At 37.6% G+C, this 21,861-nt stretch overlaps 1 protein-coding gene across 1 annotated transcript in view; it reads left to right on the top strand.

Annotated features, from left to right (window-relative positions):
- The window catches only part of eIF2Bepsilon (eukaryotic translation initiation factor 2B subunit epsilon), a 39,176-nt gene extending 23,777 nt beyond the window's left edge, over positions 1-15,399 (top strand). The window contains exons 8-12 of the mRNA XM_083134133.1: positions 3,736-3,892; positions 8,262-8,465; positions 10,203-10,498; positions 12,215-12,367; positions 15,209-15,399. Coding sequence (XP_082990259.1) covers positions 3,736-3,892; positions 8,262-8,465; positions 10,203-10,498; positions 12,215-12,367; positions 15,209-15,271 — 873 coding nt within the window. The 3' untranslated portion in view covers positions 15,272-15,399. The remainder of the gene's footprint in view (positions 1-3,735; positions 3,893-8,261; positions 8,466-10,202; positions 10,499-12,214; positions 12,368-15,208) is intronic.
- Positions 15,400-21,861: the final 6,462 nt, after the last annotated feature.

Here is a 21,861-nt window from a genome sequence, read left to right as displayed (position 1 = left end):
GAGAGAGCGAGAGAGAGAGAGAGAGACATCTGCAAACTACCTCCCCGATGACGTAGTGGTTGAATCTTCGCCTTGTAATCAAGAGGTCCCGAGTTCGATACCTGGTGGAGGCACTAGTAGTTTGGATTCCACTTGAAACTGTAGGTCCAGTTCCAGTTATCCTTCTGTACATAAATAGGACTTGAAATACCAATTCTATCAATCATACGCAAACTGTCTGCATTGCCCGTACTTCAAGACATGAGCCACTTCTGCCTACCAAACATCAAACATGATATCGATGAAGCAACTTGAAATTGGCCTGCTTGCCAAACATGGCTGGTGCAGAAGGTTGAGATGTATGCTGATTCACCATTTCTGAGTTTTCCACAGATATCTTGCTTGCAAGCAAATGTTTCCTGGTAGGAGAAGTACAATGGATTGTCTTGAAACTATGTTAAAAAATAGTGTATAGTTTTACGTCTAACTTGTAAGCAGTTCTAACTGTAATACTGTTGCAATGGATGATTTTCAGTTAACAACTCTGCCCCGTTCCCCTTCAAATCAGGCAGACAGATCGTATCCTTATTTGAAAACATGCGTATGGTCTTTGCCGAAATGATTCAAGGTGTGATTAACATGATCATATGAAGAATATGTATGTACTTTTTACCTTTTCTGAACCCCTACAGAAACTATGAAAAGTGTGTAAATTGGTTAAATGCAAATTTTCTCACTATAAGAAGGTTTCTCACGCTTTCCTTAACACATCGCAAATCTGCTTGCCCGATTTCTTCCCAGAGTACAAGGTATGATAACATCACATCCATCCACTTTTTTGCCTATGTTCCATGGGGGTGATGTTTTGAGTTTGAATTTGAGTTTGTGTTTTAAGTGCACTTTATGCACAGTAAGGCTCATCGGGACTGGACCTACAGTTTAAAGTGGGATCTGAACCACTATGTGCCTCCACAGGCTATCGAACCCGGGACCCCTAAGTTGAAAGCCAACGACGCTACCACTACACCATAGGGGAGGCCCATGAGGTGATGTAATTAAATATGCAACTTTGGGAACATGCTGAGTTAAGGGTACTGTGGTGCATCTTGTACGTCAGCAAATATGGTAATTTCAAACTATGGTAAAACATCCACAGTGTTAAGATAATCATGACTGAGGCAATCCCCACATCTAAGGGTCTAGTAAAATTGTACATTGTAATTTGTACATACCGTGGAGCATTGATTATACGAGGGACGTTCATAAAGTAATAATTATTTGCCAAGAAATACACAAGTGTTTTTGTGAATAAATCAGTATTTCTTCACAGAAACTCCACCCAAAGTGATACCCTTCTCTCATCGATGTACCAACTTGCAGGTGCCATTGTTGTAAATGTCCTGTAATGTCCTGTGTTTGGCTGTCCAGGAAGTTATTTATTGCACAAATGACATCATCATCGTCATCAAAATGCCTCCCATGCAGGAGCTTCTTAATTTCTGGAAAGAGTAAGAAGTCCCTGGGTGCAAGGTTCGGCAATTTGGAGGGTGAAGGAGAATTTCAAAATGCAAAGTGGCTGCATGAATCACTGTCTCCTGAGCAGAATGGGCGGGAGCATTATCGTGGAGAAGCTGCACTCTTTTCGTCAGCATTATGTTATGTACTATGTTAAATACAGACCCATAACTAATGTTCACCTTCCTTTTGATGGCTGCAATGGTAATACAGTACAATGGTCTGCGGGCATGCGGGACTCCACTTTCTTCACACTTCCTGGTATTCCTCTGAGAAAGAAGGCTGCCCGTTGCACTCTTCATCTTGAAAACTTGTTGCCACACTCTGAATCCTTCTATGCACCGTACTACTGTGTCATATGATGGAGCATTCCCTCCATACACCGCCACAAGTTCATCGTGGTTTTTCTTTTTGCAATTTTTATTTTCAAAAACAAAAAACGAATCACTCCTCAAACTCAGCTGGTTCCATGGCTGCGCCATCTTGGTATTCTGGCCCTCTAGTGGTGTTCCACAGAACTACTACGCGTGGAATGTGTGCCAATCTGATAGCTTAAGGACCAAAGGCTTCCCCACAGTGCAAATTCTTGAAACAAGTTTGCAAATAAAAAGCAAAACTTATTACTTTTTGAACGTCCCTCGTATGTTTTTAAAGAGTAACATCCTTCGCCATTTCCTGCCTCTGGCTGGGTTGACATAGAAGTGTAGTAGTAGTAAGTAAAGAACTTAAATTGTGCAAATATGCAAAATCCAGGAAAATTTTACAATGTTTTGCCTCTTTGGTAGCAAGAAAAGTGAAATATACTACTACGTACAAAAAGTACCTGAAATTTGTGAATAAAACACAAGATATGTGGCAAAATTTATTTTTTCGCCTTCAAAATAGTCCCCATCAGATGCAACACACATATGCCAATGCTTAACCTAAAATATTTTTCAAACGCAGAAAATGGTATAGCCCTCAGTTTCTTCTGCGATTTCCTTTAATGGATTCAATTAATTCAAAACGCCTTCCCCAAAGGGGTAACTTGAGTCGCGGAAAGAGAAAAAAAACACAGAACCATATCTGGAGAATATGGGGCTTGGGCGAGGACATGTGTTGAGTTTTTGGCCAAAAACTTGCAAACAAGATTCGACGTGTGCAACGACGCATTATTATGGTGCAAAATCCAAGAATTGTTTTTCCAAAACTCTGGTCTTTTTCGGCGAACATTCTCACGCAGACGCCTCATCACAGTCACATAAAACTCTTTATTCACAGTTTGTCCCGCTGGAAGCAATTCTGAGTGCACAACACCACAATAATCAAAGAAAACAATGAGCATGACCTTAATTTTTGAGCGACTTTGGCGTGGTTTTTTGGAGTTTGGTTCATTTTCGAAATGCCATTCCGAACATTGTTGACCTGTTTCCATGTCACTCATACACCCATGTCTCATCACCAGTTATGATGTGTTTCATGAAGGTTGAATCACTAGAGGCTCGCGAAATCATGTCAGCAACATCCCTGCGATGTGCTTCTTGCACAAAATTCAGCTCCTTCGGAACAAGTCGTGCCGTGATGCATTTCATGCCTAACACATCAGTCAAAATGTTGTGAACGGACATGTGTGATACGCCAAGCTCACAAGCCACCTTTCTCACACTCACATGCCGGTTTTCAAGCACCATTGTCGTGATTTTTCCGACGTTTTCATCAGTCCAGAACGGGGCAAATCAGCAACAACTTCTCATCCTTCTTTGAAAACCTTGTACCATGCATACGCTTGTGTTTTCGACAGACACGAATCAGAATCACCAAAGGCGTTTTGTAGCATTTTCAACGATTCAGCACATGACAGTCCGTTGGCAACACAAAATTTCAAACAAATTCTTTGCTCGATATTTGTCTCCATTCTGCAAATCGCAGGATACTCATCAACACAACTAACGTAAACAGCTGCTGTGCACAAACTGATGGATAGATTACTCTACCCTTCTGCGTGGTAATTCAGTACAGTGCTGCCATCCTAAGAACAAAATGAATTCTCGATACCTCCAATGTGGGACTTTTACCAGCCAAATTCCAGGTACTTTTTTTTACTGAAGGTATAAAATGGAGAAAATGTAAAACCGGGGAACATAAAATCAAGGTTTCACTGTAATAAAAGTTTTGCAAAAGTATTGCTGCTTTGGGAAAGTAGTTTTTAAAGAGCCTCTGTAATATATAGCTGCCTTACATATGCTTTTCATATTCTTTCAGGATAACTGTATAATTGAATACTCTGTCCTGGATGACAATGCTATTGCGAAAGCAAATTCAAAATTAGAAGGGAACTGCATACTTGGTACAGGAGTGGTGTTCCCCCCGAATCTTCAAAAGAGTAATCTGATTCTTGTGGCTTCAGCATCTGGCACTGGTAAGTACCAAGAGATATCTTATAATGAGTAAATGGCTTGGTGCTATGGCCCATCTGCATTACAAGGATATCTCCCAGACCTTCCGATGAAACTAGAAGGCTGCAGGGAGAGTATTTCGCTTGAGTGCACAGTAATTCGCACTGACGATGCTAGATAGCATATGGAATTGAAAGCTGTTTATTTGAGCGAATAACGCTCGACCAAGCAAAATTAACAGTATACATTCGAAGCCGAGTAGTTCACGTATGACCATAATTTGTCTGTGGCAATGGGCCCTCAAATATGGATCGTGAAGTGAAATTGAAAATTAAGTCAACATAGTCATCATCTCCATGTTAAAATGTAGTTTGTTGTATCTTATCCATACAGAAATATAAGAAGGTAAAGTTCTCCGTGCATATAGCATTTAGGGCATGTGGGGTTGGGCCCCATACATTCTTGATCTCGGCCATTTTGAAGTTGATGTGATGAACACCATGCTCCGGCCATCTTTACACCCCCCATTACCCATTGATGTGAGGCTGATTGAGCCCCGGTGCCACTTCATGTGGGGACAAGGCCAGAAAAATTCCGACCTTAGATCACCCACCCTGGGAATCGAACCCAGGTCTCTTGTGTGGCAGTCAGATACCATACTTACTAGACTAGATGATTCTGGGCTATAACTGCCTAGGTGGACATTTTACATGTGTTTCTTTGTTTATTGTCACATTAAAATGGTGTTCAAAGATATGTTATTACTGTATCTCATTATTCCACACAATACGATTATCTTTTTCTGTAGTGAACAATGATGTATAGGTATCTGTTGCATTGTGATGAGATGATGTGAATTGTTTTGGCAGGCTGTCAGCATATCCATGGGTTCCACTTTATGTTTCAGTCTACAGATATTGCATATAATGTACGGACTTAATATTGAGAATTATAATTGCTTGGAGTAGTATCCTTCCATATATGGGTTTTAGGTTGGCAGTGCTACTTATTATGCTCGTTAATAGGGATGACCCTGTATGTGGCGATATCTGTCAATCGTTTCACTACAAATGTGGTACGCACGATCATAGTACAGTCAAGGGTTGGAATATGAGCGAGTGAAAGTGGTCCCATGTAGGACTAAAGTGTACAGTGTAACATTTTGCAACTGGCTGGAACTCATTGAACTTGGACAATAGTATATTTAGAAGATATGAGGTGCATCCAGAAAGTAAGTTCCGAAAGTGCCCCAAGATGGCACGAGTGGTCAGAGCAGGAAAGGCTTGAGCAGTAGTGGAGGAGGAACATGTAGCCAGCCATAACCCGGCGTGAGCGCAGTTGTGTGGTACGGGAAACATGGCTCCGTGCATACAGTGTCCCGCCAAGTGCGAGGTATGCACGGTTATCAGGTTTTTCCACGCTAAGAAGCTGTCGGCGGCAGAGATCCACCGGCAGTTGTGTGAAGTGTATAGACAGAATGTCATGAGTGCAGGAATGGTCCGAAGATGGTGCAGAAAATTCACAGCAGGCCGCACCAATATGTACAACGAACACCGTAGTGGCCGACCGTCCATGGTGATGCCTGAATTGGTGGAAAGTGTGCAGCAAGCAATGCTGCTGAACCGGCGGTTCACAATGTCCAAACTTTCATGTCAGTTTCCGCAGATCTCCCGTTCCCTGCTGAATGAGATCGTCACCCAGCGACTGCAGTTCGCAAGTTGCGTGCACGATGGTTCCAGTCCTTGGCAGCAGAATTCTTTGTCAGAGAGTAACTGCGCCTCTCTGTCAGAATTCGAGTATGCACCTTCTGTCACATGGGATGTACATCAGTGGTATTTGTCAGGCAAAAAATTGTAGAAAATAACTTCCTGAGTGCTGCAAATGCATAACATAATTTTGATCTCTCTTCTGCTACAGAATCAACAAGGTGGTTACAGAAGTGATAGTTTTGGAGTTAAGGGAGAGGAGGAGGTGGCATGGGTTGGTGACTCACTGTATAGAAGATAATAACTAAGAAAGCCATTTCTTGGAACCTGAAACCTGTACTGCGCATTATATACGAGTTATATATTTGTTGCTTTTCCCCATCAAAAACCATGGTGCGCATTATATACGCACGCTCATTATACACACGTAAATATGGTAATCACTTTCCATGTCTAACTTATTGCTTACTTATTGGATTTTGAAAATTGTTTAAGATTTTGTGTGAAATATATAACATTATACAGGGTGTTCTATAAGTCCCTCCATGATTTTAGAAATCAGGAACTCTGGGACCAAATGTTTGATATGTTCTTCCTTGGTGACTCGACAGATGTCAGTTCTGTAATATATAGTGCTGACTCGATACCGGTGGTATCGGCATCGGTGAGTATCGGTTGATTTTCTTTTACCGATACCAAAGATTTTCAGTGGCTAGAAGAGCGGGCAAAGGCAACAGCTTGTGTCAACATTTGTCCTTTTTAAAAGTTTGTTCACCCTTCCTTGTGACAGACTGGGAGACCAGAACAGGACGTTACATAGATTTTCCTAGAAACACTGGGATAAACCCCCACCCTCCTGGGAAGCAGATGGCAAGATCAAAGGCATGGGCAAGTGAATGCTGAACCCAAACGTGACTATGAAGGCATGTAACTGCTTAGTTAACGTTGTGGGAAATAAACCATTCATTGCCAATTCTTGCTTGAAGCTCTTGGTGGTAAGAAAGGTGGATGTTTTGAACCCCCCGCCGCACTAATGCCGGGTCAGGTAGTTGCGGAGTTCTTGGAAAAGAGGGATGAAGGTCACTGTGAAATTAGCTTTGTTTTATCTACGTTCAAGCGCAAAAGGGTTTGATTTATACTTATCCTCTTCACTTCTGTCTTCCGTGTGACTGCTGGTGTCAGCCAACGATGGGCATTTATTTCCGCCAAAAGCCGGCCCCTGTGGCGGAGTGCTTAGCACATCGTGCTGTGATGCCAGGATTCGAGTCCCGGCCTGGACATAGATGTTTGGGAGTGTCCATTCATCAATTTTATCACATCATCACTCATCCCGAGCTTCGCAAATTAGCCAAAAGTGGCACAAAAAGCGAAGTAAAATAAAGCAAATTAATCAATAATTTCCGCAAAAATTAGATTGAGAACATATGGCTTTGAATGACAGTACTAAGAAAGATAAGCTAATCGGGACTGGACCTACATTTTAAAGTGGGACCCGAACCATTATGTACCTCCACTGAGTATCGAACCTGGGATCTATTGATTACAGGGTGGCAGCGGTACCACTACACCATCGGGAGGCCCCCTCTAAAGATTTATGTACACCACTACTTACAATAATGTATATAAAATATTTATCAGGAACTTTTTCATCATTCTTTTTGTTATTCAATAAATATTTAATTTTGTTTACTTCTTTGACAAATTTCCTTGCCATGACTGTTGTTTTTACTCAAATTTTAGTGGACTTAACTACACGTAAGCTAGATGATGAATATTTGCTGTTTTCTCTCTGATTTTATAGTGTCTTTTCACTATTTATGTAATAACAATATTTTTTAGTCAAGATAGAAAGAACAAAATAAGTATTAACGTTGTCTTTCCTTTGTTTCTTAGTCTGTGGTTACATACAACAATACTCCATACACATCAGAGAAATTAAGTACTAATTAATTAATTTTCATATTATTACAAATAATTATATTAACGTATTAAATAGAAACAAATTTATTATTATATTTCTGAGACACTTGGCTCGGACTGGCTCCCCAAATTATATATTTCTAAATACTTGCCTAGTGATGTGACGAGTTAGTATGACTCTGTAACTAGCCTTTTTATTTTATACTGGAATTATATTGGTGGGTATTGGCCATGGTATCGGCATTGGTATCGGCAAATGGTGGTATCTGCTCAGCTCTAGTAATATATGTCCTGACATACACGTTCCAACATATCAAAATCAATGTAGAAACTGTATCCTCGAAGCTTTGGTAAATCTCTTGGTAAAGGAGGCACATAAACACAATCTTTAACATAGAAATATCACATGGAGTAAGGTCAGGTGACCTAGCAAATTACAGGGCATGAAAAGCTTTCTGTTTACCTGTAAACCCCATGTTTGCACACTACTGCTTCCTAGTGGAGAAATGGTTAACTAAGCCATGGCATCTGTCACGAAACAAACTTGTACATTTCCCCTATCCCTTGGCATGCTTTCATCTGTGGGGTTGCTACTGCATGGCCAAACTTCAAAACCTGGGTGGGACTTATGAAACATGTTATGTATTAATAATTGGAAACTTGTAATTACATATTTTTAACAGTGAAAAAATAAGTTTTCTTCATAATATTTTTTTTTCTTGTAACAAACTATTTTATTTTAAACTAAATTTTCTTCATTTTTCAGGAGTGAAATTTGAGAAACTAAGTGATAAGGCTCTCATATACAAACCCCCAGAAGATTCTGATTCTGAAGATGAGGGCATTGATCCAACCAGTGGAGCCTTGATGGGATTCATGCCACGGAGCGACAGTGAACAGAGTGACGTATCCTCAGAAAGCAGCAGCGAGCTCTCCGAACGCCCTTCTCCTGTTCCTGATGATACAAACAGTACGTCAGCCATGTCTTTTATGAGACAGCATAAATAGCTGTTTGTCAACATTTTACCTTGTTTTGGTTGTTTTAGTACAGGTAATTTTAGACTGGGAGAACATATCTAAGACAGCATTATCAATCATATGGTTTTAACCCTACATCTATAGTAATTTCATGTTCCGTGTGGATGTATGTGACCATGGATTGTACACTAGGAGTCCTGGATAAAGTTTTAGATATACCGTAGTTCTTTGAATCTAAGGTACAGGTTTTTGTCAGATTTTAGACATCCAAAATTCAGATGCGCCTTAGATTTGATGGCATCTTCAATTCGATGTGTATATACTGCAATATACGTATTTCATGCACGTACAACATAGAATCTACTGCAGTCTCTAATACCAGTAGTTACAAAGAGTAAATATTTTTTTTAAAAATTGTAAAAACAGAAGTTACCGATGTTGCAAGGTAAAGTACCGTATAGGTATTTGTAAACAAATAAACATGCACCCTATAATAAACACTGCAAAGGTTAAAATATGAACGTCTTTGTGCATATTCCTGTTCCTTAAATTCAAAGAATTTTTTTTTCTGAAAAAATTAGGCGAAAATTCAGGTGCGCCTTAGATTTGATGGCGTCTTCTATTCGAAGAACTACAGTATATTGCAAAGAATTGGCAATTGGATACTAATATTTAGGAAAAGGCATTTATTGACCTAAAAATAGGTATAAAAGACCCATTTTTTAAAAACAAATGACCAATATTTTTTTAAAAACATTTCCTTAGTTCCTTTGCAGGATGTTTAAATTTAATATAACTCTTTTTGGAAGAGGGTAATGCCTCATGGACACCCTCCTGTAAGAACTGGCAAATATATGCAATTTTAAAATAAATTAACTGTATTCACATGAATATCAAGTGCATTACCACTTTTGGCTGATACCAATACCATACTGATCCTCTTACCGAATTCCACCAACACTGATGCTTGAAAATTGTAACAATTCAAAGTAGTTTGGTGTAATTATATATTTTAATATATAAGTGTTCCACTGGAACTATGCGATAGCAGTCGACCACAGTTGGCCCTAAAGTATTCATCATTGCACGTGACATAATCATTTAATAGGGATGGGCGATATCGGGAATTTGATATCATGATATATATATAGTCAAGAAAATATTGTAAAAGATAATATGATACGATATTTTTTATGTATTGTGATATCAGCGATATATTGTTCCCACAATATATATTACCAAAGTAAAGTATCGTGACAATATATTACCGACATGATATATATATATATATATATATATATATATATATATATATATATATATATTGTTAAAATATCATGACAATATATCACCAACATGATATATATTGTCAAAATATTGTGACGATATATTGTCTAGTTGATATTGCAATATATCGCACATAACACTCAGGATAATTCAGACCTCGGAAGGTGTCGCATTGGTAAATAATAATGCCTAAATTTTTAAAGAGTTGTTTATTTCACATTTTGCAGTTCATTGCGTGACAAAACATGGTAGCAAAATGCTTCGCACACCTTTCAAAAACATGAAAACTTAACACTACAATGTGTTTTTTCAACATTCGTGTTTTCGTCAAAAACTAAATATGCATGCACCTAGGTATCTAGTCTTAATATGTACTTGTATTTAGTATCAGTTGGCTAACATGGATGTGTATTAATCACTCTCTTTTCTTACATGTCCACAGTATTCTTCAGTGAGGTTGTTGATAGCTTAATACGAGGCTATGAAGATAAGTTGCCCTGTGACAACTTGATACTGGAAATTAATTCCTCACGCTATGCATATAACTTGTCTGTGAAGGAAGTTAACTTCCTTGTGATGAAGGCTATTCTCACCATTCCGCTGCATAAGTCGTCAGCACAGCTTAATGCGAAAGACCTTCTAATAAAATTGAGGCCCCTGCTGTTATATTTTCTTCCAATCTTGAAAAACTACATTCGGAACCAAGAAGCCCAAATGGACTGCATGCAGTCGTTAGAGGTTAGTGTAAATTTTCATAATGTATGTTACATAATCTTTATTATTTTCAGAAGCTTGTTGCCTTATTTGATTTACATGCGCAGGGATCCCACTGACTTGGTAATCCTGAAAAGGTCAGAGAATTCAACCTACGTGTGAAAAAATCATGAAATTTTAAAAATACATGAAAAAAGCTGAAAAAATCAGGATAAATGAAGTGTTATTCTGTATTTGCTAGGAATGATTCAGGTTCTTGTAGGGAGCTATTCTGTACAAAAATGTTCTATATTTTGCTTTCGTCTATCTTGAACAATGTTGAGTATACTTTATTCTCTTGAATACTTGAAGTTTGAGCATTAGTATGTATGTTTAAGCACCACAGAATATTATGGAAATTTATTTTTAACTTCCTGGAAAAATCAATCAAATTCTGTATTGACTGGCATTCTTATCAGTTTTATATATAGACCAACTACAGCAAAGTGTCTGACCAATTTTGTCCATAGTTGGGATCTTGATTTCAGGCCAGTTCACTAGATTAGCATGCAATGTTAATTTGACATTATCTATTGTCTAGAACATTAAACTATACTTATTCTAACACTATGTTTCAAGAGAGCACCTCTTCTCTCATCTCGTAGTGTTAGCATAAGTATATTTTAAAGCACTAGACAATAGATAATGCCAATTAACATTGCATGCTGATGTGGAACTATTGTCACTAATATTCAGGACCGGTTGTATAAACATCACTAACTGGAGATCAGATTTGATCCACGATCTGAGAATAAACTAAGTTCAAGCTTCTATCATGTTGTATAAAGGTAGTATTTGAATAAAGAATAAATCTGAGGTTCTGGATGTAGTAAATATTTGTACATACTGCAAATTTATTAAAATGATGTAAAGTAGATACTATACAGCCATTTATTGTTGGTGTGCATATCACATGGATGATTTGTCAATAATGATGAAAGCAACTATCAGTTGCAAAGGGGAGAAATATAACAACTTTATTATACTCTGATTTGGAGCTTTTGTTCATGTGAGGAGATATTTGTTGCATGTATTTTGTGATTACACAATAACATGGTACATGTGGACCATTCGTTCCTGTGTAAGTAACATACGTAATCTTCCAAATTAAACAATATGTTCTAACTGTCATTTAAGGTAAATTTTGAGAAAAAAAATTCATGACATTTCAAACATCAAATAACAATGCCATATGATAATATTCTTTGCTCATTTCAAAAATGGAAAGTAATATTTATCATTGTTCACTTCGTTGTGCATGTTTGGTTCTTCTTTATTATTATTTTTATGGAAACAGGATTTATGAATTGATTTCCTCCCGTCTTTGAATCTTGCCACATATGTTGACTTGCAACACATTTTTTTAAAGCAAATGTTCGTTAGTACAACCGTGGTACAATGGCTAAGTCTGCTGATCGGAGAAAATTTACAGGTTAACTTCGACCTGAGATTGCAGAGACTTAATCTCAGTTCAACTTTCTTTTACAACACAAAATCAGTTCAGCGTGACTGCAGGTCAATTTTACTGGCTAATCGAGGATCGACTTTTTTATACAATCGACCCTCAGAGAACTATTGGTTCACTAGATGTCAATTGTTTATAATTTTCTTTTAAATTGATTGCCAGAGTTCTTTTTTAGAGTTGTTCTTTAGTTTTTATTATGTGGAAAGTAAAATGTGGCAGTATGAATATTCTTGCAGGATTTCTCGTGCAATAATGGAGCTTTTGCCGAAGTAATGATGAAAGTACTTCATGTTCTATACGAAAAGGACATACTGAGCGAAGATATTATCTTGGAATGGTACAATGAGCCTCCTGAGGATTCCACTGCTGGGGTTGAACTTCGGAAACAGGTAGTGTATGCAACTACATGGACAAGATTCAAACACTCACATTAAATTACCGATAAGTCTTATTTTGTGATATACTAGTAGAAATGTCTCACTATTGCTCAGTGCTGTCTGGTCAATGTTCTTATCATGCGAATCGGCATAATTTTTGTAGAGGGGTCAGGCATTGATAAAAGTTGAATAGCGTAATAAAAAAGGTAAAGGTATCCCTGTACATGCCATGAAGGCATATGGGGTGATGTGGAGGTTCATCAACTCGCCATAGTTGGGATGATGTGATTAGCATCACGCATGGTTGCCTTTACCCCCCAAGGTTGCCCCTAGATGCCCATTGATTTGAGGTGGGTGAACCTCAAGAGCCACTTTATGCAGGGACAAGCCTGGAGAAATAATAGTAATAATAATAATATTTATTATTATTTTACAATAATCTACATGTATTATAGACTAACAGTAAAAACCAATTTTATTTTAAATTAATTATTATTATCCCTGAGAAGACTCTTCTTCTCGATCCACCACATGAATATCTAGCACAACCACTTTTCATTATTTTGAATATATTTTCTACAGTTAGTGTACTCAAATGCATAGTTATTCTATTTTGTTACTAACATTTCCACACAGAAGTTAGGGGTAAATTTTAGTCATAAAGTTTATGTTGTGTGATGTCTCACATAAAACTCTAACTTTTAGTTTTTATACAAGTTCACGTTATGCACCGAAAGGCTAATCAGGACTGGATCTAGTGCAAAGGTCCCCTTGATTACAAAGCAATGACATTATCACTATGCCATCAGGGAGTCAGTCTAATTTTTAGAGTTTGGGAAACTGTGGAATATTTTATTCTTTGAATTAAATGGTAGAATATGGAAATATAACCTGGTTCAAACTAAGTAATTAAACCTTAAGTAAGGCATATGCCATCATTTCTCTAAGTAATAAAAATCCAGTTTTTAGCATGTACTTACTTTGGTCTCTAGTTTTCACCACATCATGTGGCATCCTCAGGAAATGGACAAGACTAGTCAAGGTTTAAAACATGGGAAAGGTAAGTTGAAAAAAGAAAAAAAGTCAGTTGCCAGCCAGAGATGGAGTAGGAAGGAGTGACAGGGCACTGCATTGTCTTGTATCCTCTTGTTTATCGTTTTAACCTTTTTAACTAACCTTCCCCATGTTTGACTAATCTTGTCCATCTGAAGAAGCCACATGATGTGGTGAAAGCTAGAAAGCAAAGTAAGTACATGCCAAAAAATTGGATTTTATTACTTAGAGAAATGATGGCATATGCCTTATCTTAATTAAACCTTATTTCTGTTTTTAATAATAAAATAACAAGCCCTCTTCTTTTTTGGAACATGAAATGAATGATATAAATTTCCAGGGAACAGACCTGTTTGACCACTGCCCATGATTCCTAAACAAGTCCTATTTGTATTTACGAATAAATCCTTTTTTTCTTTCTTTCTTTGTATTTATTGGAAACCTAAGCCTACGTGTCTGCATTTTCAATGTTATAACTACAGGGTCCTAGAGTTTTATTGTACATATGTAGATTTATGGTACAAATCTGCCTACGTTTTAGGTTCCAATTCTAATTCAAAGGTGTAAAGGATGATCTATTTCCAAATGGGTTCAAATGTCAACATTGTCTTCTTCTTGAGGCACAACAACTTCATATATTGAATGTTTTGTCCTTCTGAACAATATTTCTCAATTTTTTGTCTGTCCTGGATGCTCAAAACACCTTTATTCAAATTTCATGGGGGTGTGCACATTTCAGAAAAATGGAATTTAGAATATTCTGGAATATATTGTAATATGCATATAATGCATGTTAAAAATTACAGTGAATATGACGATAAACAATAAAATAATGGTGTTAATTGTTACAGTAGGGATGGACCAATACCGATAAAGTACTGATATAAAATTTACCGATACTAATAACTGATATTGTACTGAACCGATAAAAATTCTGAATGGTTCATTGACTTTCTTAATAATGTTTGTTTCCAGGTGCGTGAAGTGCAAAGGACATTTAGACATTTTCTTTTTTAAAAAAGTAGAGCATGTAGATTACACATAAAAATTATAACAAAATTGAAAAATTTTGCACCAAATTATAAGCTATTGATAAATGTATTGGATCAGTAAAATAGTCTGTAATTTGACCAATAAGCCAATACACACAGATATGCGTATATCGGCTGATACCGATAGAGTAGCAATTAATCTGTCCCATCCCTAAGTTACAGTATGCGTAGAACCTCGATTTTAAGTTTTTCATGGGACCAAGCTGAAAATTGTGGGAAAATGTAAAATCCAAGAAAATTTTATAGCATTTTCTACAGTGGGACCATCAAGATTGAATGTATAATGTGGGAAAATGTAAAATCCAGGAATGTAAAATTGGGGTTCCACTGTACTTTTTGTGTAAAATATTATACCGTATGGAATTGCTTGTGTACGCTATTAATTATAGAGATGGAAAAATAATTATATATTCTTTTTAAAATTTACTGAAAATTAATTTGGATAAATGAATATCTAGTGTAAGTACTTGTGTTGAATATGTTAATAATTGATGCAAGTGAACTGTTTGTTACCTATTGATTACTCAAAAACTACAACATGTACAAAGATTTTTTTATTATTATTTTATTATTGTGTAAATTCTTCCCAGGTTGGTTCAAGAGTCAATCCATAGTGCAGATAGTACCCCTGAATCGTGTTGGAGTTGTGCATTAAGTACACCTCCAACTTGTTTGTATTTAAGAAAGAGTAACACCAATACTTTCATACTTAATTCATAAGTAATTATTATTTTTTGATCTTTTTAAGGTGGCGCCATTTATTCAATGGCTAGAAGAGGCTGATGAAGAATCTGATGCAGAGTCCGATTGAATGTGACGGACTCTAGTACCTCAGTCTGACAATTGTATTGGAACTGGTGATATGTTTGCACAACATTTTTTGTAAGGAAAAAATGTGATGAATATTTATAAAAATTGTTGAAAAAATGAACATTTATACAACCATATATATGTTTTAATGTAAATACTCCCATGTTTATGTCAATTGCAACCTAACTCCATGGTCATTTTATCCGTTTCATCCAGAAATGCAAATTCAGTAGAGTCCTGATAATTTGAGGTTGACTGGTTCGAGTCTACCATGAATTACAAAAAACTCTTGACTAGGGAACCTATAGTGGCTGCGGTGTCTCAGTTGGTAACGCGTCTGACTACCATGCTAAAGATCCCGGGTTCGATCCCCAGCTGGTTCAAATCCGGGAACTTTTCTAACGATGGAAGCTGCCCTGGCACCCACCCAGCGTCGAATAACATGGGTACCTGGGGGAAACCCTGGGGGGTAAAGGCGGTCAGGGGCATGATGCTGATCACATCACCCCCACTCACGACCAGATCAAGAAAGTGTGGGGCGTTACCCCCACACCCCCTATGCACAGGGGAGGACTTTACCTTTTACCTGGGGAACCTATGGGGAGAATGGAAGAAGCGAAATAATATAATGAAAAACTGCAGTATGTGAAAAATGGGATATACAGTATTACTATGAATATTGTACCTGCATTGCTCCTCACAGTAGTAACAATGATGTTAGGAGATATTGGGTAGAGGTTACTGTATCGTCGGCTGGTCCATCGTCGTATGTCTGGTCTCTTGGATCCTCCGCTACAACCTTGCAATGAAACTTTGCGGAACGATAATCTCCTGCACCACTGCCTGTTGTGTTACACATTACACCCAGTTCCAGTCGACCGATGATTCAAACTTATCGAATGTCATCCAGATGTGTGCAATGTGCCATACCCAATTTGTCTACATAGCATTCATGCACCCAACACACACAACATACACATTTCCTGGAGAGGTATGATTCCACACTACTAGCACCATCACATGTTCCCCATAGGTGTCAAGTGTGGCAGAGTACTATGTGTGCAAAATGGATTTAAACAGAACAGATGCCAGTCATGCAAGTTTTCCCCTCAAGTCCGGTAGATTCTTAATTTATGGACAAGTGTGCATGTAAAAAATGTAATGGCACTTAGGTGTTATCTAATATCTTAACATCATTTATTTGCCCTAGTCGCATCATTGGGCATATAGAAGTACCATACATTCTTTTCACCCCAAAAGTTCATTGATTTTAGTCAACAACCCTGTTCATAGTATTGGTATATTGGAAACCTCAATTTTCATTTTTGCAATGAAATTTGCAGATGTGAACACTTAAATCAATATGCAGGTTGGCTGCACAACCAACTGTCCCTTTCTTATTAGCTGTACTTCTTCAATGCAAGGTTTTATTCTGGTCGGAAAATATATACCTGCATAAAATTTCTTCAGTATTAAAATTTACAAGCAGATGATTGTGAGTGTACATTCATCAAGGTAGTAACAAGATTTTCCCATTTATGTACAGTATAATTGGTATCACTTGCTTTTTCCTGTATATTTTGCTAGAAATCCGAAGCTTGAGCAAGCCTGCTACTAGCAGTTGGCATAAGAGGGGGGGGACAGACATAATCAATAAAGAAATTAAGATAAAATAACACTAACTGATCAACAAGTATGGACTGGGTTTACCTATTATTTTTCAACCACAAAAAATTACAGAAACTCCTCACCCAATATGTATTCAAAGTAGGAAAGCACGCAACCAAATTAACAAAAACCTACCTACTATAAGAGGAACTAAGTTGCTCCCTACTATATTCTTGTGTATAAATGTACTTGTTTGTGTTACAAGCAATATATAGGCCAATACAAGATGATCATAGCCTCTCACAGGCCTCTCACAATACATGCAAGAAACACTAAATCAAAAAATAACTTTATTATATCAGCTTCAGGTAACATGGAATTCCATCTGAAAGGATCGTATGCCATCTTAAATACTCAAAACAGCCTAACTTTCATGTAGGCTTGACAAACCATTATAGAACATCCTAGAAAAATGCCATCTTCTGTTCTATATGTATGCAATCTTGTGAGGAGATTCACGGTTGCCACTGCCTATGGAAACTGGCAAAATTTGTAATACAATAAGGATAGACTAGACATCCTGTGGAATGTTATGAATTCTTTCTTTTATAAATACGCATTAAATACAGAAAGCAACATGTGTGTGTGGTGATAAATGCACTAACTGAATGTAACTGCTAAGATCAATGACAGAGCCATTGATGTCATGATATTGTTTCCATAGCATACTGTCATATTTAGTAAAAATTGGAGTTGAGCCGATACTGATGTATTGGCATCGGTAAATATCGGTTCAATTTTTTTCCCCGATGCCAAAGGTTGATTGATTGATTTGTTTTATTTCACTTCATTTTTTGTGCCACTATTGGCTAATTTGCGAATATGGAAATGAGTGGTGGTATGATGAAATTGATGAATGTACACTCACAATCATCCATGCCCAGGCCAGGATACACACCCGGGACCCGTAGCACGATGTGCTAACCACTCTGCCACAGGGGCCGGCGATGATACCAAAGATTTTTAGTGGCTAGAGCAGCCAAGAGAAACAACTCATTTATCAAGGTTTGTCCTTTTCAAAGGTTCGTTCACCCTTCCTTGTGACAGGTTGGGGTCCCGCACAAGAATTCCATGTTCATTTCCGAAAATGATGCACCCTCCTGGGAAGCAGATGACAAGATCAAAGGCAGGGCTAAAGTGAAAGTGCTGCGGCCAAAAGTGACATTGAAGGCATGCAACTGCCTGGTGGTCAACGCTATGTAGAAATAATAGAAACCATTCATTGCCAATTCTTGCTCGCAAACTCGTGGGTTATGAACGTGAGGTTTTCAAAACCAGCATTATTATAATACAAGGCTCATTCCTGAGTTCCTGGGAAAGGGATGAATGTCGCTGTGGGAGGGAGGGTTGTGGATTTTCTTCATGTACTCTTACCCTTCTGTGTGACTTGTTGCCCGATGCCTACACTGCAGTGACTTGTTTTTATTGCAAATGACAAGAGAATAATGGACAGCAAAACATATACAGAGCTGCTAAATGAGCATTAAATATATATGTGTATTTGTGTATATTTTTACGTCGTTTTCCTCCATCCCAGGTTAATCCAAATGATAAAAATGTTGTTTACATTTGTATTTATTTTGCATTCCTTGTGCAAACTGAACGCTATATGCACTACATACATTTTATTTCACACACTATAATTTTCTCTGGCAGGGACACTCATAATAATACACCAATTTTTTCTGTGTATCTGCAACACTAACAATGCTTGCAACATTTCAAAAACTTCTTTTTTTGCATCCACTGGAGGTAGAAAGAAGTTCGCATAAAATGTCACAGGACATTTTAAGTTTTTTAATGTTATATGATAATAATTTAGGAGTATTTGATATCATTAATAAAAAAGTGATGTGATGAGTTTTGTGACTCTGTAACTAGCCTTTGTTATTTTACTGGAATTATACAAGTACCGGCATCAGTATTGGTTGGAATCGGATAAGGTATCGCAATCGGTATCGGCAAATGGCGGTATCGACTCAGCCCTAGTAAAAATACATGCCAGTGACAACCACGAAACAATGCATGGAATTGCATACGTTCAACATTTTCCGATGGCTTGTAGCACCGAAATGAGTTCTCAACAAGCAAACTGTTACTAAGAAAAGTTGTTCGCCTTGATGTCCTCTACAAACTTTGAAATTAGTCGCTTTTGTATGGCAAAACTTTCTGTTCAAGAAAATTCAGGTAGCAAAAATTTGCTGAAAAATAAATTCAGATCTACAGAATATCTTAAATTATATTCTACCTATTTTTTTCATGCTCATATTACATTGTGCATTTTGAAAAATATATTGTCTATTAAACGTACTTCCAGCACAATCTAAATTTTTGACTAAAAATATCTCTTCTGCTGTGAAGTGGATTTTCCTATTAAATTGATTATTCTTAAGATATTCTGTGAGGAAAACCTTGATGTTTTGAAAAGAAGATGAGGTTTATAAGGCTTCTGCTCAGTTGTGACAATAAGGGTTCCTCGTGCTGTTCCATGATGGAACGTGACTATCACGGATAGTGGTGAACAACCTGTTCTTTTTGGATAGAGGGTGTATCATGATCAGAGATCTTGAATCGTTTACAGACATTGTGTGGAATTGTCCAAGGAAGTAAGTCCAGGATACCTACAGACATCTCAAATCTTGGCCATCATTGAGAAAGTTTTTGACATTATTATACACAACAGACCTGTTACAGTTGAACCAGTGACGTGCACTGAGGAGTAGCTAGTCTAGCAGAGATAGATCAATCAATCAATCTGACATCTCTAATTATTATCAAATCACAATATTTATTGTCTTGTTGAAGCCACAGTTCACATGCGACACTCGCATCCCTCGGTGCGATCAGCGGGCAAGGCTGGAAGGAGCTACTCTAGTTGTCCTTTCCTCCGCCTCATCACTTCCACATAGAAACAGCCGTCCGAAGGAAAAAGGGAAGATTTCTGCCTCTACCCCCTCCCCCCCCCCCCCCACTGCAATGATTGAAAGCCCCTGCTTTCAGGACCCCCAGTCTATCTCCTATAGGAACGGATAGGGGCTTGGTTTCTCCTTGATTCCTTTATAAATCCTCTAAAGAACTCCGGGAAAAAATTCTACAGTACTTATGTTCTCTGTGTTTACACCACAACTTTTTACATGTTGTACAATATGTATGTATATTATGGGATGTAGTTTTATTATTTATGAAATGGGAACGTATTATGTGCAGACAAAAGTTTTATGCTTTCTTTTTTTTTTAAATATGGAATATATAATGATTAAATAACAAATATTTGCTTACACTCTCTCTTGCTCTCATTTTAGTAGTGTTTTATTTAAATATACTGATCTCTTGGCCTCCAATAAAAGAAAATGGTTAAGCTAAACAGTCATAAATACGGATGTATTTATTTGGGCAAGAGAACGGGCATTCTTATTATTGTTGGTTTATTTTACTTCGCTTTTCTGCCACATTTGGTTATCGCGAAAATAAGGAGTGATGATATGATGAAATTGATGAAGGGACCTCACAAAAGAACAATCGACCAGGATTCGAACCCATGACGAGCACACATTCTTGTTCCTATGTGTTGTACTCTGCAGTGAATAATGAAATAATTTTTGGAATGAAAAATGTATCCCAGAACTCAAAAAGCCAAATGAATATTTTTGAAGAAACTACAAAAAAGTGTGTTTTGTTACCTGCTTATCCCCCTGTAATATATTGAATTTTTGCCAGCTCCCATTACTTGTTCTAGCTGTATAAATTTAATCGCGATAAGTAGCTAATGAGGTTATGGAAGTCCTCAGGGACAATTATGAACAGAGAAACCTGGACTCCTAATTTCAGGGTGCCCTACAGATGCACTGGGAGGAAATTATTATTATTATTATTATTAAGAAAAGAAAAAAAAACTTTTATTGTGTTGCTCTTCCATCACTTTACCTAACTTGTGCCATGACGATGAATGTTGATTAAATTAAATGGGTGAAGGGTGGATACAAAGAAACACTCATGCACAGGCCAGGGCTTTAGCCCGGATCCTTCAGTAACGAGATCGTGAGATGGAAAAATTAGGGAAATGAAGCTATGCAAAATTTTTGAAAAAACGTTAATCATATACAAAGATGGTGTCTGAAAAATCCAATTGAAAATTGTCACCGAGGAAAAATGCAGTTTGCTTTACCGGTACCCACATATGAGAATGGTTAACGCTTTCCTCTCTTTTTCGTTGGCAGCCGGCTTCCGTGAGGGAGTGTAAGTAATCCCGGATGGGTACCCAGTGGAGGCATATAGTGGTTCGGATCTCACTTTAAACTGTAGGGCCAGTCCTGATTAGCCTTTCTGTGCGTAATGTGGGCTTAAAGAACCAAAACAACCAACCGTGGGGGAGTGGTTATCACAACACACTACGACACCAGGAATTCCGGGTTTGAACCCCGACCTGGGCATAGGTGTTCTTTGTGTTTGTCCCTTTATCAATTTTATCGTATTATCTTCGCCATTAACCAAATGAGACCAAAAAGTGACACTAGGTAATAAAAATCAAATCGAATCACTGATCCATTTTTTGATTTGGTTTATTTTACTTCACTTCCCTGCCACTTTTGGCTAATCGCAAAGATGATAAGATAAAATTGATGAATGGACACACATAAGGAAAACACCAATGGCCAAGCTGGGTTTCGAACTCGGGATCTCTGGCTTAGTAGTCAAATCAAATCGTTTTTGATTTTCTAAAGGGGGTGGGAGTTACGTGTAATTATTTTAAGTAGTCATTCCTAATTTTGCAATCTTTTCCTGTCTTTGACGTTCTTTTTTTATATATTGGGCGCAAAACGTGTGGAGTATGACCCACACCAACCCCCCTTGGGCATGCCACTGATTGCTAGCCCAAGTTTCGACGTCACCGAGTTGAACAGTTGCAACATGAAAAGGGGGTGG

This window comes from Lepisma saccharinum, chromosome 13 (assembly GCF_977018435.1).
Source record: "Lepisma saccharinum chromosome 13, izLepSacc3.1, whole genome shotgun sequence".
In the NCBI taxonomy this organism is placed as follows: Eukaryota; Metazoa; Arthropoda; class Insecta; order Zygentoma; family Lepismatidae; genus Lepisma; species Lepisma saccharinum.
This window is presented reverse-complemented; position numbering and strand designations above follow the sequence as displayed.